Source organism: Schistocerca nitens, chromosome 1, assembly GCF_023898315.1.
Source record: "Schistocerca nitens isolate TAMUIC-IGC-003100 chromosome 1, iqSchNite1.1, whole genome shotgun sequence".
Lineage (NCBI taxonomy): Eukaryota > Metazoa > Arthropoda > Insecta > Orthoptera > Acrididae > Schistocerca > Schistocerca nitens.
The window spans coordinates 837,980,106-837,999,252 of NC_064614.1; the positions used below are offsets into that span (position 1 = coordinate 837,980,106).

General features: G+C 44.4%; 1 protein-coding gene across 1 annotated transcript in view; it reads left to right on the top strand.

Moving 5' to 3' along the window:
• Positions 1-19,147, top strand: part of LOC126208398 (sodium channel protein Nach-like) — a 239,755-nt gene that overhangs the window by 7,759 nt on the left and 212,849 nt on the right. The window contains exon 3 of the mRNA XM_049938887.1: positions 15,455-15,661. Coding sequence (XP_049794844.1) covers positions 15,455-15,661 — 207 coding nt within the window. The remainder of the gene's footprint in view (positions 1-15,454; positions 15,662-19,147) is intronic.

A 19,147-nucleotide genomic window follows, 5' to 3' on the forward strand; every position in this document is an offset into this window, starting at 1 on the left:
ACATTTTCTGTATCCTTGTTGGTTATATGCCAATATATCTTTTTCTGTGGCGTATTTCATAATGTTAGAACACAGTGTATCTTCCAGAATTTTACTGCAAATCGATGTCAATATGATGAGTTTGTAATTCAGCGGGAACTGTTGTTTGGGCCATCAACTCTAAAGCTGATATGATGCACTATTACTTGTCACCTATGAATTTCATTTTCACATAACTGCCGTGTCCCGTATCTGCGAATCTTCCGTCTGCCACCCCTTCAACTAGTGTTTTCAACAACTACTCATATCGTAATACGTGGTCTACCATGCCATATCTTCGTTTCACAATGTACATTATTAAAGTCTCCTGTGGTATTACATTTCAAAGGCTTGCAAGCGTTTCATTTTTCTCTATTGTTTCGCACCCACATGTAGCTGCGCTTCCAACATGCCTTTTCATTAATACTTTTATTCTGCTCGCCGGAAATGAACATCGCATTGAGCTGACGTAGCAGCGTTGGCCATCCAGAGTTGTCAGTTTTCGCGTCCGCACGGCGAGCGGCCTGGTCGTTGCATCAGTTGGGAAGACCCCCTGTCAGCAAAAGCTAGGAGGAAAATCGAAGTGCTTTCTTTGTCCAGTTGTGTTGGTGTTTCCGGAGCTTTTCGACCGTCGTCGTTATTTTCATACTTTGTTACTCGATCGCTATTGGTTTTTCTCTCGGTTTGTTGTCGTTGCTTTGTTTGTATGTTGTTGATGGTTCTTGGCCTTCAGGTTTTCGATGACTCTTGGTTTGTTCTTTGGCTTTTATGTCCTGTTTTTGCCATCAACCACTCGTTGCTTACGGTCACTCACCATTTGTCAGAAACCAACTCGGGCCACTCCCATACCTATGTAGCGCGTTACTAACACGTATCAAACAAACGCTGTTTGGGTACCAGGAGGATACACGCAATCACGAATGTCTTTCTTGAAACTTTGTTCGCTGCGAAGATCTGAATAACAGTACGTCTTTTTCAAATAGCACCCTATATTTTTTGGTCGCTAATCCACTTCCTCTAATCAAGACCTGTTCTAAAATGTTTTGTAGTGTTCCAATCACGTAAACATGACGTTATTAAAAAGGTGACACAAAACTGACTTTGACTGTAATGTATTAGCATAAAGAGGAGGTACCCGTAGTAACGTAACTCGTCCACCTACTGGAGTTGACAGTACACAAATAGAAACAGAAGGAAAAATGCACACGGGCCATTTACTTAACTTGTCTTCAGTTAAAGATTTGTTTGAGTGCAATGTACTGTACCCCAACAAAGGGAAGGTATAAATATTCTTTAAAAGTTCTACAGTAATGTACTACTCATATTGTTGGAAAAAAAACATGATTTCTGTTACTGTCTTGCTATCTTATATTCTCCAGAGATGAGTACCATTTCTATATTTTTATCATTGGTGTACATTGTACTCACGAAACCTTCAACTGAACACAGGTGACTGAATGAGTTCGTGTTATGATTTGAAGAACTCACGGAAAAACGAGGAAGTCACAGTTTGTACAATTATCAGAAGGGGAAATTTAAACTGTCAAGATTACAAAAAATACTTAAAACACTACGGTCGAATGTAGCCAATATAATTATCATGCTAAGTTTAAAATCTGTAAAGAAGGTAGATTAGAATAAAATAACAATTGAAATAATTTGATAAAAAAGACAAAACATGTGAAGAAAGTATATCTTTGCCACAGAAAGAAAGTAATAAGATCATCACTTTTTGATACGCTTTCATCCCTTGTTTGTGTTGTTTAGCTTTGGACGTTTCTTTTTGTTAGCCTTGGATTTTGGTTCGTAATATAGAAGACTGGAATAGAAATTTCCTGCGTCTTGACCACGAAACTGTTTAAGTTCTTGAAGGTCTGCATATTTTTCATAAGGCAGGAGCTCTAAAAATATACCCCTAGAATTAGTTTACTTGCAAAACAATCTTGATTTACCTTACAAAAAGTTTCATGTTACAAAAGAATTACCATTATATGCTCGTGAGGCCATAAGAATTCGTCAGGTTCCAGCTGTTGATACTCAGGCTCGACGTCTACTTGTAGACCACAAGAACGCTCCATATCTACTGGTATCCAGACTCCAGCGTAAGTAATGCTCTATTAGAACACCTTATCTTCCTTCACATCTAGAGTTTGAGTGGTCGTGTCTTGAACTTTGGTTTGTAAGATACTTTTAAAAATTGTGTGCTATTTATTGTTGAACGGAAATGACTTTGTAATACCTTGGAGTCACTCTAGCCGTTTCAAAAGCGTTAACGCAGCCTTCCGGTAACTCAGCAACAGTTTTCTTATCTATAAAACCAACGTTTTTATAGCATTCCATATAAGAGTGTCATTTTATTGGAAATACTATTTTAACTCTACCAGAGCTCTTAATGGTATGAACGACATTGTGAAGATACAAGAGCACTGCATAATTATTATTCTGTCCTGAGCACAGACTCATAGGATGTTACGAGAACCCTTATTTTTGGATCATCGGTTTCACGCACATAATGGTGCAAAAAAGCTAATTATTTCATTAGCTTCTTTATGCCTCACATCTTTAGTGTAAGGATAAAATATTGCACCACTGTTGGACAAGTGATGAACGCTGGAACTGTAAAACGACAACAGACTGTTGTAATAAACGTTATTAGTATTGATATTTGGCAAGGCTATGTTATTTTAAAAACCCATCCATATTGATTCAATTTCCATAATTCATTTCACTTTCTTGTATCGCTTTTCACTTTCTTGAATAAAATGTAACAGTCCTTAGCCTGTGATCCTGGTCCTTTGCACTAAATACTTTAATGTTATTTGTGATTTCTAACTTTTCTTTTTCAGAGATACTTTGTGAAAGCTTTGCATTCAGTCCTTTTAATTGTGCTAGAATTTTGTCACATGTTGAGCAGATATCAATACACGGGTACGTCAAATAATAAGCTGAATTTTCTGTAAATCGTTTTCCGGTATGTCTCATACGCAACAGGAAGTCAAGATATTTTTCTTCGTGTTACTCATGGAATTTTCTTATTTACAGTTTTTCAGGTGGGTAAACTCTGTCTATCTTTCCCTTGCCGTAGTTGCTCTTTCTTCCCTTAAAGGCGTCTATGTGGTTTATAGCGGCTGCCTTCATTTCTTTGGATAGTTACAAAGGCCGGTTAGTATGCATGCCTCTTTTGTCTTTGGGGCCCGCATCTCGTGGTCGTGCGGTAGCGTTCTCGCTTCCCACGCCCGGGTTCCCGGGTTCGATTCCCGGCGGGGTCAGGGATTTTCTCTGCCTCGTGATGGCTGGGTGTTGTGTGCTGTCCTTAGGTTAGTTAGGTTTAAGTAGTTCTAAGTTCTAGGGGACTGATGACCATAGATGTTAAGTCCCATAGTGCTCAGAGCCATTTGAACCATTTTTTGTCTTTGGGAGATACTCCAGTATCCTTCATACTCGACTGTACAGTTCGCAATCTACGATTTGTTATTCCATGCAAAGCAATGAAGGCCTTTTGGCAAACAGGAATTTCACTCATGATACAATTTCATTTGAGTCTGACAATGTATCAGGAAGAGCAATCTCTCGCTTTGCATCGTCATGCTTAGGCCTTCTTCGACCAATTAATATCACAGAAACTAAGCTGGTTACATATGAAGGGTAATCATTCCATTTACCTAACAAATGAAAATCTTTGATCAGCTGTTCAGTTTCGTGGTGTCTGTTTCGTTTGAGACACTCAAACAATGAGCATTTGCAGTTATTGCGTAACTGATGAGACATTGTGCTAAGGTCCCCACAAATATGACTCATTCTGCCATAACTTTTTCCACACTCGTGCTCATAAATTAAGGATAATTGCAGAATGAGGTTCCACACAACGTGGCACTACACAAAACTGGCGCTAATAGCATAGGCACATAGGAAACATACACGATACAGATATGTAAGGCCACGGTATTGGTGGTAAGTTGAGAAAACCGTCCCAAAACACATGTGCTACAAAACGACACTGTTTCCTGCGCATGAACCCCGACATTATGCACACGTACACAGGCCGCACAACAGGTTGACATACTCTGGTTCAGGTGGTCGAGCAGCTGCTGAGGAATAGTCTCCCATTCTTGCACCAATGCCTGTCGAAGCTTCTGAAGTGTCCTAGGGTTGTGAAGACGTGCAACGATACGTCGACCGAGAGCATCCCAGACGTGCTCGATGGGGTTTAGGTCTGGAGAACAGGCAGGTCACTCCATTCGCCTGATATCTTCTGTTTCAAAGTACTCCTCCACGATGGCAGCTTGGTGGGGCCGTGCGTTATCATCCATCAGGAGGAAGGTGGGACCCACTGCACGCCTGAAAGGGTGGACATACTGGTGCAAAATGACGTCCCGATACAGCTGACCTGTTACAGTGTACGTGCACTAATCATAATCGCACCCCCGCACCCCACACCATCAAACCACGAACTCCATACAGGTCCCTTTCAAGGACATTAAGGGGTTGGTATCTGGTTCCTGGTTCACGCCAGATGAAAACCCGGTGAGAATCATTGTTCAGACTATATCTGGACTCGTCCATGAACATAACCTGGGACCACTGTTCCAATGACCATGTACTGTGTTCTTGACACCAGGCTTTACGGGCTCTCCTGTGACCAGGGGTCAGTGGAATGCACATTGCAGGTCTCCGGGCGAATAAACCATGTCTGTTCACTCGTCTGTAGACTGTGTGTCTGGAGACAATTTTTCCAGTGGCTGCAGTAAGGTCCCAAGCAAGGCTACTTGCAGTACTCCGTGGCCGTCTGTGGTCACTGATGGTGAGATATCGGTCTCCTTGTGGTGTTGTACACTGCGGACGTCCCGTACTGTAGCGCCTGGACACGTTTCCTGTGTGTTGGAATCGTTGCCATAATCGTGAGATTACACTTTGTGGCACACGGAGGGCCCGTGCTACGACCTGCTGTGTTTGACCAGCCTCCGGTCGGCCTAGTATTCTGCCACTCATAACATCATCAATATGTGTTCTTTGAGTCATTTTCAACACACAGTCACCATTAGAAAGTCTGAAAACGTCTGCACACTTACTCGCTGCACCGTACTCCGACATGCACCAACAAACCTCTGCGTATGTGGACTGCTGTCAGCGCCATCGTGCGACGACCGCAGGTCAGATGCACCGCATGGCCATACCCCGATGTGCTTTAAACCCGCAAACTGCCCACCAGAGCGTTGTTTCACCATGTATCAGCATTATCCTTAATTTATGAGCATGAGTGTATTTTTAGCTGACTGATTAACAAACGGCTTCTCACTTTCATCTTGTGATGATTCACCCAGCTGACCTAACAGATGTAATGTAAACTGTGGTAGAAAACCTTGAACTTTACCCATTATTTCTGTGAAATCACCGACTTAGAACGTTCTTTCCATTAACACCAAAAGTAAATCCCTTTGCATCTCAGTATGGGCTTTTGCAAAAAATTTTCCAAAAAATATCGATTTATATTGGCTACGTCTTTTCTCCCGATACATCTACACTCCTGGAAATGGAAAAAAGAACACATTGACACCGGTGTGTCAGACCCACCATACTTGCTCCGGACACTGCGAGAGGGCTGTACAAGCAATGATCACACGCACGGCACAGCGGACACACCAGGAACCGCGGTGTTGGCCGTCGAATGGCGCTAGCTGCGCAGCATTTGTGCACCGCCGCCGTCAGTGTCAGCCAGTTTGCCGTGGCATACGGAGCTCCATCGCAGTCTTTAACACTGGTAGCATGCCGCGACAGCGTGGACGTGAACCGTATGTGCAGTTGACGGACTTTGAGCGAGGGCGTATAGTGGGCATGCGGGAGGCTGGGTGGACGTACCGCCGAATTGCTCAACACGTGGGGCGTGAGGTCTCCACAGTACATCGATGTTGTCGCCAGTGGTCGGCGGAAGGTGCACGTGCCCGTCGACCTGGGACCGGACCGCAGCGACGCACGGATGCACGCCAAGACCGTAGGATCCTACGCAGTGCCGTAGGGGACCGCACCGCCACTTCCCAGCAAATTAGGGACACTGTTGCTCCTGGGGTATCGGCGAGAACCATTCGCAACCGTCTCCATGAAGCTGGGCTACGGTCCCGCACACCGTTAGGCCGTCTTCCGCTCACGCCCCAACATCGTGCAGCCCGCCTCCAGTGGTGTCGCGACAGGCGTGAATGGAGGGACGAATGGAGACGTGTCGTCTTCAGCGATGAGAGTCGCTTCTGCCTTGGTGCCAATGATGGTCGTATGCGTGTTTGGCGCCGTGCAGGTGAGCGCCACAATCAGGACTGCATACGACCGAGGCACACAGGGCCAACACCCGGCATCATGGTGTGGGGAGCGATCTCCTACACTGTCCGTACACCACTGGTGATCGTCGAGGGGACACTGAATAGTGCACGGTACATCCAAACCGTCATCGAACCCATCGTTCTACCATTCCTAGACCGGCAAGGGAACTTGCTGTTCCAACAGGACAATGCACGTCCGCATGTATCCCGTGCCACCCAACGTGCTCTAGAAGGTGTAAGTCAACTACCCTGGCCAGCAAGATCTCCGGATCTGTCCCCCATTGAGCATGTTTGGGACTGGATGAAGTGTCGTCTCACGCGGTCTGCACGTCCAGCACGAACGCTGGTCCAACTGAGGCGCCAGGTGGAAATGGCATGGCAAGCCGTTCCACAGGACTACATCCAGCATCTCTACGATCGTCTCCATGGGAGAATAGCAGCCTGCATTGCTGCGAAAGGTGGATATACACTGTACTAGTGCCGACATTGTGCATGCTCTGTTGCCTGTGTCTATGTGCCTGTGGTTCTGTCAGTGTGATCATGTGATGTATCTGACCCCAGGAATGTGTCAATAAAGTTTCCCCTTCCTGGGACAATGAATTCACGGTGTTCTTATTTCAATTTCCAGGAGTGTATATATCCGTATCGAAATGGCAATATCAAGTGCGGATATTTTTATTTTATATTACATTTTTCGCAATTTTCTATGAATATTTGAAATTGTTCCTTTGAAGTTGTAGTAGAACATAATTTTACTTTTACTGCGTGAAGGAGTCTTACAACTTTTTGAGCTTTCATTACGTCCAACCTTTCTCTTCGACTGTGTGAATCAAGTATAGGTGGCACAAAGAAGAAGTCCGATTGCAATGGAGTCTGACAGTGTCAAAGGAATAACAAGATCTCCGATACGAAGAAACAGCATACCAATTGCGTTAAAAAAAAAAAAAAAAAGACTTGTGAGCTATTTCTTCACATTGGCAGTCTTCAAAAACAGTTGCTGAAAATGATTAACAAAACTCTAAATGACAAGATTGGCCTTTTTGGGGGACGGAGACGTATGATGGGAAATGCTGACTTAATCAGCGTCGCTCGGCGCTACCAACAGAAACTTCAACGTTTAACTTCACCATGCAACTGCTAGGTCGCTGGCGTTTGCAGAACTGAAAACACAAGAAAGTGTTCCGGACAAATCCATGTGACGAAAACGAACAACGGATCAATCGGACACCTTTCATTGTGCCACTTACGTGCAGTTACCATTGTTAGACAAGTAGGCATCGCCGTGCTCGAACGTGCATCATTTTCCTCCTTGCTCTAAGGGGAATAAGCAGGCTGCTAGCTCGTTGATGCACTATCCAAAAATACTTCTACTGATTCTATATGTTTTTGTGACAGATCATTGAGCTGTTTCCTGAAAAACCTTGCATTATTTTGGTTGTAATGCCACTGATAAAAACCCTTTTCAAGTCGCTCAGACGTCTGTGCTTTTCTCAGTACCTCATGGTACATAAGCATGACTTAACGTAAGAAATGTAGCTTCGCCATATTCAAGTAAATTTCATCCGAAAATTCTGTAACTTTGCGGCAGCGTTCAGATTACCGACAAATACTAACGCACCCTCGATTTACCAGAAAAAAGAATCACCAGATTAGCTGTAAGCAATCTATCGAAGCAATGGGTATGTTTTACTGACCGCCCCCTTGTCTATGCAACACGTCATTACATTTCTGTAATTTAGTTAGTTGCTTTTGCAGGGTTTCAGTTGCTTCCTGCATAGCTGTAGCCAACGTTTCTGGCATTTGTGCAACCTCCATTCAACAATACAACAGCGGAAATTACTCGCTAACCCACACATGATTATACGAGGTATACTAGCCCTTGCACCATATCGTGGCCTAAGGTGATTCAGAGAACTGATGTACTTTGTGGCCAACCCCTCTACATCTGCTGGCACTTTCTGCGTGAATGGCAACTGTGTCCATCAAAGTTACAATTTGGGCAGCTCACCAGCCACAAGTAAACTTCTCTTCAACTGCCCCTGCAGCTTAACAAACGATACTTCTGAATTTCCTGTGAGCACACAGCGCCCAACCACGGCTTTAAACAAAAGAAACCAAAAAATCCAACACATAACAAAGCCACTCATCACCTCCTGCTGCTGATCCGAATGCTGCTGCTGAAGTCATGTTGTCAGAACAAGCTGAACCCCTGGCATTGGCGGCCGCGGTTCTAGGCGCTCAGTCCGGAACCGCGCGACTGCTACGGTCGCAGGTTCGAATCCTGCCTCGGGCATGGATGTGTGTGATGTCCTTAGGTTAGTTAGGTTTAAGTAGTTCTAAGTTCTAGGGGACTGATGACCACAGATGTTAAGTCCCATAGTGCTCAGAGCCATTTGAACCATTTGAACCCTGGCATTGGGTCACTGCCAGCGCCAAATGATTTCCGAAACTGGATACCGTGGTGTAAGCGTAGGCTTCCGCGGCCGTTGTCTTCTTCAATAAAATTCTTCAGGGTATCAGACCGCATCGTCATAATTTAAAATGCGCCAACGTTTCGGCCAGCGTTGCAGCTAGCCTTCATCAGGGCCTTACGTTAACGTAAGGCCCTGATGAAGGCTAGCTGCAACGCTGGCCGAAACGTTGGCGCATTTTAAATTATGACGATGCGGTCTGATACCCTGAAGAATTTTATTGAAGTGGATACCGTGGTGTCAGACTCAACTACTTCTAACACCAGATGTGTGTCCCACGAGTCTGAACGTTACATTGGGTGGTGATGGTAGGTCGCTGAGGTCAAAATCTTGATGAATCTTCATCCGTGAATGAGTATTAGCAGTAGCTAGATGTGAAATGGCCTGTCTGGCTCCTAAAGACGAGCATGAAACGTCATTCACAAAGTAAACGTTCATTGTTCAGAGGCACACAATTGTCCTGATTCACAGGCTGATTGCAGCGGCAGTATATGGAGATGGCACGTGCCATGCTGGAATGCGTTGACATGTGGGAGCAGGGTGCTGCCTCAGCAGTGGCAACAGAGGGAGCCGTGGAGTCAGCACCCAGCGACGTCATAGGACACAGGACACGCTGTACTGGCGTAATCGTTGCGATTTTAACTTGTGCTGGCACCTTCAGGAAATGAGTGGCTGTGGCGCACTTGATCATACCATAGACAGCCTCCCGGAAGGCATCTACCAACTCTGCTCTAAGCGCCTATAGTCATGCTGAGTTATGCTGTGGCCTCTTGACGGGAGGAAGGGCCATAGTATCGAAATGTGTCCACAGTAATAGAGGTGGATGGCACCTACACATGTTCTCCACGATGACGGATGATGGTCTGCTCCCGTGGCCTGATGTTTAGCCCACTAGAAAGCTTGCTGGAAGACAGCGCCGTCAACTCTCCACTATCCTTGACTCGGATGGTGGCGTTGCGGCTCATGTTGGTTATGTCCTCCAGGTGAACTTGTTAGAAAAGCAGCATTTAGACTGACGCAGATCCAACCTCCAGGTTGGACGACTGAAAACTGAGTAGATGCCGGACAAGACAAGCCCTCCTCTGAACTCGTCAGCGGCAGAATAGCATACTTCTGCTGGAACAGGAGTAAAATTCTTATAACGTTAGGCCATATGATTTGCCACTGTGAGGCGGCTATGATGTCGCCTAAGCTGCTTTTCTTGTCTGGTCAGCTTCTTCAGTCGCCCTAATTGCAGCTGAAAATTGTCTCAGCTTCGCCTTCCAGGAGCAGTGGCAGACGTATTTTGCAGTCAGTATACTGATTAGTTATTTTTGCGGCCAAGATATGCTTTCATACTCCACTCTGTGTGTCAACACAATGATGAAATCCTTCTTTCTCTATGATATCATTTTTCTGTATTGGACACCCAGACTTTATCGTATCTAGCAATTAACTACCCTGTCTTGCAGCCACATTACATGCAACATCAGTGGCCATTCCTTCTCGGCATCCCACCCTGTTGTTTCATACTGACCTGCTTTTCATACCTTTTGCTTTACCAAGGGATAAACCCAAAACTTTTATACAACTGCGTAAAGTTTCTGTTGTGTTTCAGAATATAAAAGTAATACAATTATGAGGATCGACAGAAACTGATCCCCAACGGGGAGCAAGCTTATAAATTTGCCATTTTTTATGTGACTGAATGTGTGTGAAAATGTATCGTGCTCCAAGAACAAAATCTGAAAGCAATGTTACAAAACTTATTGTACCACAAACAAATGATAGTACTTAGTACTTTTAAGGTAGATAACTTTGATACTTAAATGGTTAGCATATTTCAATACTATATGCAAAGTACATCTTTTTATATTATTAATATGAATGTACATATCTTATTTTTGATTTAACAGTCTGAAATTGCGTCCTCGTAAGCTCACAGGACGAAATACGAGGGTCGCCCACAAAGTAAGTTCCGTTTGGTTATATAAAACAAACGTGTACACATACAGAAAAAATATTTATTGTACAAAAATCTACAACTGTTAAATTACTTATTTACATAACTTCCGAAATTTTCTAGGCACTTGTCATAGTGCGGCACAAGTTTTTGTATGCCTTCTTCATAAAAGGTTCCGCCTGTGAATTCAACCATGTGGTAACATGTTCTTTCAGCTCGTCATCGTCGTTGAAGTGCTGACCACCAAGGACAGATTTTAAGTGTAAGAAGAGATGAAAGTCGCTAGGAGCGAGGTCCGGGCTGTACGGAGGATGATCAAACGCGTCCCAGTGAAATTCCCGTAAGAGTTGTTTGGTCTCATTTGCCGTGTGAGGTCGGGTATTATCGTGGAAAAGAACAACACCTTTCGAGAGTAACAATTTTATGAATTAGTGATCGTGAGATTTGCGGAACTTCCATAGCAAGGGCAGTAAGTGTACGCTTACGGTTGTGCTTAATCTTCTCTTCAGTTGTGTGAACCAGTTCATCAGTAACCACAGATGGGCGTCAAGTTCGTTCTTCATCGTGCACTTGATCACGTCCTTCACTGAGCACTCTGACCCATCTTCTAACCATTGAATCACTCATAGTATTTTGTCCGTAAACTTCGCAGATTTGCCGATGAATTTCCTTTGGTTTAACTTTCTTTGCATTTAGAAAACGAATCACAGATCTGATTTCTCACGTGGCGGCATTTTCAATTACGGCTGACATTATAAACAAGCACTACAAGGCACACGTCGACAGCAGCGATCTGAAAATGGCCTACATGTCTTCTCCTTGAGTCAGAGTAACTGCCGCGCATGCTCGGAACTGCGATCGAAGCGCTGCCGGGGATGGAAACAGAAACGGAACTTACTTTGTGGACGACCCTCGTATCAGTCTCTGCCTTAAAAGAGCACACTGGTCGATTTTGTTCGCTGTCGATAGTCTGGAACCTGTACCAAGCGGTCATGGCAGTGGAGTGGCTTGTGTGTGTGTGTGTGTGTGTGTGTGTGTTTACCTGTCGTTTGTATAGAATTAGCGCAGTAATATGGGCCGACGTGGAGACCTATTAGAATGGGAGAAAAGAGCTATTGTTTTTGAATGTGCCTATGACCACACCGTTAATGATAATACCTGATTTGTTGGTGAATCAACGGGGATTTCCAACGTATTTACGAGTAAGGATGTACCACTCGCAGTCATATAATACAATGTGAGGACAGTATTCATAAAAAGGGCCTAACTGGTAGGTCACGTTTTGTCAATGACAATCGTTTTCAAACAAGGCAGGAATTGCTGTTGTCACTGAGTACAGATCGACCTCAACGAGTTTTCCAAGCTAAAAGTGTGAAGGGTAGTGTAAACAAAGGACATTTTGAGTCGATTACCTCTCAGAAAGCCATTGCTCAAAGCGACGCGCAAAGCTGCACGTATTCAGTGGGCCAAACAACACAGAAAATGTTCAGTAACTGACTGTGGCGTCTAATGCTGTCCGATGAGTCGTGGCTTTTAGGTCTTCTGAAATAAAGCAAGGCGTTCAGTGCACCGACTTTACAATGAGGCGTTTAACAAAAAGTTTGTGTAGTGTGTAGTTCAGGCTGGAGACGATTCTGAATTTTTTTGGGAGCGTTTTTCGTATACTGACTTGGCCCACCCATTCACGTTAGCGTGAACGTGAACCAGGGCATTTATCTCAACTTTATCGGCGGCAATGTCTTGTCCTTTCTTCTACATTTTTATGATGTCACTGCTGTGGTCTCTCAAGTGTTCCAAGGCATGTTCACAATTCTGCAGGGGTAAGTTCCTGATTTGACGCACATCGAAGCTCCCAATTGCAGCTCGACCGGGCCACTAAATCAGCCGATCTGAATTTCGTAAAAAATGTATAAGACTATATGGGACAGAAGGTGAAAGATGTCAGTCAGCATCCCCTAGTTTAGTAGCTCTCCAGGATCTAATCATCAATGAGTGTCTTCAGTTGGATTATGGTATACTTAGAGAAACTTTAAACCCACGTCCTCAGAGAACTGGGGCCATTATCAAGACCAGTTGTGGTGTTACACGGTATTAGCGAAATGTCCCCTGGAGGTAACTTAATTTGTCGCATGGTGTGCTTAAGATTAAATCCAGGAGCTGTTTGGAGTTGTTAGTTGAAGCTGCCGCCATAGTTACTGTTTCTGACGTCTGACGTCGCTTTCCGCCAGGAATAAAATCAATGTCGCAACTTTTTGGACAGACGGTGTACGTGTGTATATACTTGATCATCCTTTCAAATAACTTCCGGGAATTCAGCCAGGTAACACTTTCAGCGACCGCCGATATTTCGGCGGGAGAACACCCCGCCATTTTCAAGGCAAACTGCAACGGACAGGCGGCGTACATGCAAATTTAATACCTCGGTTCTCCGACAGAAGCAGGAAAGATAACACACACACACACACTGAACACTAGTGCCACCAAAGATGACCAAAGTCAGAGCTATCGATAGTGAGACTATGAATTCGCAGGTGAGGCAGCATTGACTCTGTTCCTCTGTTTTTTGACAAGGGAGAGAGCCGGATTCCAAACAGAGTTTAAACAGAAACCTCCATCCCTGTTAACGAGGTTGCTCGCTAATTTAATCTCAACTGTCTCCCTGATGACACTATCCCAATAGCTGGACGTGCATTCCAATATCTCGGTGTTATTATATAACATGGGGTGACCAGTATCCAAGCAATGTTCGGCAATAGCAGATCTATTTGGCTGCTGTAATCGCGTGTGCCGTTTATGCTCAGTACATCGGTCCTCCACGGTCCTGATGGTTTGACCAATATATACCATGCCGCAGCTACAAGGTATACGATATACACCCGCCTTACGCAGTCCGAGATCATCCTTAACGGAACTCAAAAGTGCTCTAATTTTAGATGGAGGTCGGAAAACACATTTCACATCGTATTTCCGTAAAATACGACCGATCTTGTTGGACGTGTTTCCTACGTAAGGCAAAGAGGCAGTAGACTTAGGTGTTGACTCAGAATTATCATCAATCACCCGATGTACAGTTGGTCGATAGCGCATCGCACGTTCAATCTGTCTATCACTATAACCATTTTGACGAAATGTAACTTCAAGATGGGACAGCTCAGCTGGCAAAGTCTCAGCGTCAGAAACGACATGTGCCCTGTGTACCAAGGTATGAAGTACCCCTTCACGCTGAGCCGAATGGTGACAACTATTAGCTTGTAAGTACAAGTCGGTGTGAGTACGTTTCCTGTAGACTGCATGTCCCAATGATCCATCATCCTTCCTCCTAACCAACACGTCGAGAAATGGAAGGCAACCATCCTCTTCCACCTCCATCGTAAAACGAATGTTCGGGTGGATCGAGTTCAGATGTTCTAGAAAGACATTCAAATTCTCCCTACCGTGAGGCCAGGATGGTTGCCTTCCCTTTCTCGATGTCTTGGTTAGGAGGAAGGATGATGGATCATTGGGACATGCAGTCTACAGGAAACGTACTCACACCGACTTGTACTTACAAGCTAATAGTTGTCACCATTCGGCTCAGCGTGAAGGGGTACTTCGTACCTTGGTACACAGGGCACATGTCGTTTCTGACGCTGAGACTTTGCCAGCTGAGCTGTCCCATCTTGAAGTTACATTTCGTCAAAATGGTTATAGTGATAGACAGATTGAACGTGCGTTGCGCTATCGACCAACTGTACATCGGGTGATTGATGATAATTCTGAGTCAACACCTAAGTCTACTGCCTTTTTGCCTTACGTAGGAAACACGTCCAATAAGATCGGTCGTATTTTACGGAAATACGATGTGAAATGTGTTTTCCGACCTCCATCTAAAATTAGAGCACTTTTGAGTTCCGTTAAGGATGATCTCGGACTGCGTAAGGCGGGTGTATATCGTATTCCTTGTAGCTGCGGCATGGCATATATTGGTCAAACTATCAGGACCGTGGAGGACAGATGTACTGAGCATAAACGGCACACACGATTACAGCAGCCAAATAGATCTGCTATTGCCGAATATTGCTTGGATACTGGTCACCCCATGTTATATAATAACACCGAGATATTGGCATGCACGTCCAGCTATTGGGATAGTGTCATTAGGGAGACAGTTGAGATTAAATTAGCGAGCAACCTCGTTAACAGGGATGGAGGTTTCTATTTAAACTCTGTTTGGAATCCAGCTCTCTCCCTTGTCAAAAAACAGAGGAACAGAGTCAATGCTGCCTCACCTGCGAATTCATAGTCTCACTATCGATAGCTCTGATTTTGGTCATCTTTGGTGGCACTAGTGTTCAGTGTGTGTGTGTGTGTTATCTTTCCTGCTTCTGTCGGAGAACCGAGGTATTAAATTTGCATGTACGCCGCCTGTCCGTTGCAGTTTGCCTTGAAAATGGCGGGGTGTTCTCCCGCCGAAATATCGGTGGTCGCTGAAAGTGTTACCTGGCTGAATTCCCGGAAGTTATTTGAAAGTTGTATACGCCAGGAGAAACTCAGGTCTCACATTGATCATCCTGCCTAACGGTTTTAAATTTTTGGTGCAATTAATTCACAGGAACACTGAATTCATCCCTCACGAGGGATCAGAACTGTGTCAGTTCTCAACCTACAAGACTGCCACTTGATACTTTAAAAAACATTGGTTTCACCGCCATTAAGTGATGTCCTGCGCGTTGCAGGCTCCTATGGGCGGTCGTGCAAGTGGCGGCGGGCGTGTGGTGCGCCCGCTACATCCTGGCCGTGTACCGCGACTACCAGGACACGCCGACCGCCACCACCGTCGAGTCCACCACGCACCCCATCTGGAGCGTCCCCTTCCCCGCGCTCGCCGTCTGCAACATCAACAGGATTAGCCGGGCTGCCGTTGCCGCAATGGCTGCCAATATGTGAGTACCGCAAATGCTCCCACCTCCACTCCCCCCCTTTTTTTTTTTTTTGATTCGTGAGTCTTCTGACTGGTTTGATGAGATCCGCCACGAATTCTGCTCCTGTGCGAACTTTTTATCTCAGAGTAACACTGGCAACCTACGTCCTCCATTATTTGCTGGATGTGTCCCAATCTCTGTCCTCTCCAGTTTTTACTCCCTACAGCTTCCTCTAGTACCACAGATGTTATTTCCCTGAGTTCTAAACAGTGTGCTACAATCGTGCCCCTTCTTGTCAGAGTCTTACATACATTCCTTTCCTCGACGATTCTGTGGCGAACCTCCTTATTCCTTACCTTATCAGTCCATCTAACATTCAATATTCGTATGTAACATCACATCTCAAATGTTTTGACTCTCTTCCGTTCCATTTTTCCCACAGTCCATGTTTCAGCACCATGCAATGCTGTGTTTCAAACGCACATTCTCAGAATTATCTTCCTCAGATTTGGCCCATGTTTGATAGTAATAGGCTTCTTTGGCCAGGAGTGCCGTTTTTGCCAGTGCTAGTTTGCTTTTTATGCTCTCCTTGCTCCATCAACCGTGGGTTATTTTTCTGCGTATGTAACAGGATTCCTTAACTTCGTCTACTTCACAATCTCCAGTTCTGATGTTAAGATTCTCGTTGTGATCATCTCTGCTATCTCTCATTACTTTCGTCTTTCTCCGATTTACTCTCAATCCCTGTTCTGTACTCATTAGTCTGTTCATTCCATTCAACACATCCTGTAAACCTTCTTCATATTCACCGAAGATAGCTCTGGCATCAGCGAATCTTAACATTGATATTTTTTCACTTTGAATTTTTAGCCCACTCTTGAACCTTTCTTTTATTTCCGTCATTGCTTCTTCGACGTATAGATTGAACAACAGGGGCGAAAGAAAACATTCCTGTCATATATCCCGTATAGTCCGCGCACTTCGTTCTCGGTCTTCCACTCTTGCGCCGGCCGAAGTGGCTGTGCGGTTAAAGGCGCTGCAGTCTGGAACCGCAAGACCGCTACGGTCGCAGGTTCGAATCCTGCCTCGGGCATGGATGTTTGTGATGTCCTTAGGTTAGTTAGGTTTAACTAGTTCTAAGTTCTAGGGGACTAATGACCTCAGCAGTTGAGTCCCATAGTGCTCAGAGCCATTTGAACCATTTTCTTCCACTCATATTGTTCCCACTTGCTTCTTGTTCATATTGCATGTTACCCGCCTTTCCATACAGCTTAACGCTATTTTTCTCAGAAATTGATCTACGTCTACATCTACATGTATACTCCGCTAGCCACTAAGCGGTGTGTGGTGGAGGGTACTATTCGCGCCAAAGTCATATCCCCCCCCCTGCCCTCAGTTCCACTCGCGGATCACGCGAGGGAAAAACGACTGTCTGAACGCCTCAGTACGAGCTCTAATTTCCCTTACCTTTGAATAGCGATCATTGGGCGATTTGAAAGCCGACGGTAATAATCTAAGCTCTACCTCCTCGGCGATGATCGGATTAGTGAGCAGCCCCTTCCATTTAGCGCGTTGTATATCTGCAAATGTGTCCCACTTCAAACTTTCTATGAGACTTGTAACGCTCTCGCGATGGCTAAATGTACCAGTCACGAATCTCGCCGCTCTTCTTTGGACCTTCTCAATCTCTTGACTCAGGCCCAACAGGAAAGGGCCTCATACAGACGAACAATACTCTAAGAGTGGAGGAACTAAAGTATTGTAAGCAATATCCTTTGTTGAAGGACTGCATCGCTTCAGGATTCTACCAATAAACCGCAATCTAGAGTTCGGATATCTTGCAACATTTTACATTGTCGAACACTTTTTCCAGATTGGCAAATCGTATCAGTGTGTCTTTATTTCTCTTTAGTCTTGCTCCCATTATCAACCACAGCGTTACAACTGTCCCTGTGATGACTTTACCTTTTCTAAAATCAAACTCATCGTCATCTAACACATCGTAAATTTTCTTTCTCAATATTATCCTTGAAAGCAATTTGGGTGCATCAGCTGTTAAGTTGAATATGTGATAATTCTCGCACTTATCGGCTCTTACAATCTTGGGAATTGTGTGGATGATCTTTATCCGAAAGTCTGATATTATATCGCTAGTCTCATACATTCAAAACACCAACGTTAATAGTCGTTTTGTTTTCACTTCTAACAATGATTTTCAAATTCCGTTGGAATGTTATCTATCACTTCTGCCTTATTTGATTTTCACTCTTTCAAAGCTCTTCTAAACTCTGATTCTGGTACTGGATATCTCTTCCCTATCAACTCCTCTTTGTTCTTCTGTCGCGTCATCAGATAAGTCCTCCCTCTCATAGTCGCACTCACTGTGCTCTTTCCACCTATCGCTCTCTTCTCTGCATTCAACAGTGTTAATTCCCAGTGCACTCTTGATGTTATCGCAGTTGCTTTTAATGTTCCCAAATGTCGTTTTGACTGTTCTATATGCTGAATCAATCCTTCTGACAATCTTTTCTTTTTCGATTTCTTCACATTTTTCATGTAGCCATTTCGCCTTAGCCTCCCTGCACTTCCTATTTATTTCATTCTAAGTGACTTGTATTTCTGTATTCCTGAATTTCCCTGGGCATTTTGTAGTTCCTTCTTTCGTCGATCAGGTATTTCTTCTGTTACACATGGTTTCTTCGCAGTTTCCTTTCTTGTACCTACGTTTTTCTCTTCATCTTCTGTGATTGCCCTTTTTAGTGATAACCATTCCTCTTCAACTGAACTGCCTAGTGAGCTATCCATTATCGCAGTATCTATAGCCTCAGATAATTTCAAGCGTATCTCTGCAGTCCTTAGTAGTGCCGTATCCCACTTTTTAGCGCATTGTTTCTTTCTGACTTCAGCCTACTCTTCATCATCACCAAATTGGGATCTGAGTCTCTATCTGCCCCTGGTTACATCTTCGAATCCAGTACCTGTTTTCGCAATCTCTGTCTGATCATGATGTAATCTAGCTCAAATCTTCCCGTGTCTCCCGGCCTTTTCCAAGTATACCTCCTATGGCTCTAAGCACTATGGGACTTAACTTCTGAGGTCTTCAGTCCCCTAGAACTTAGAACTACCTAAACCTAACTAACCTAAGGACATCACACACATCAATGCCCGAGGCAGGATTCGAACCTGCGACTGTAGCGGTCGCGCGGTTCCAGACTGTAGCGCCTAGAACCGCTCGGTCACCTCGGCCGGCTATACTTCCTACTATTGTGGTTTTTGAACAGAGTATTCACTATTACCATCTGAAATTTATTGCAGAAATCAATTACTCTTTCTCATTCCTACTATCTCCTGTAACCGTTTCTTCTACCTACAACCGCAGTCCAGTCCCCATAACTATTAGATTTTCATCAAGGGAGATGAAAATCTAATAGTCTTGGGGACTGAATTGAATGTACTGAATGTACTGAATCACCCGTTCAATGACTCATTTACTTTCTCTACGAATCT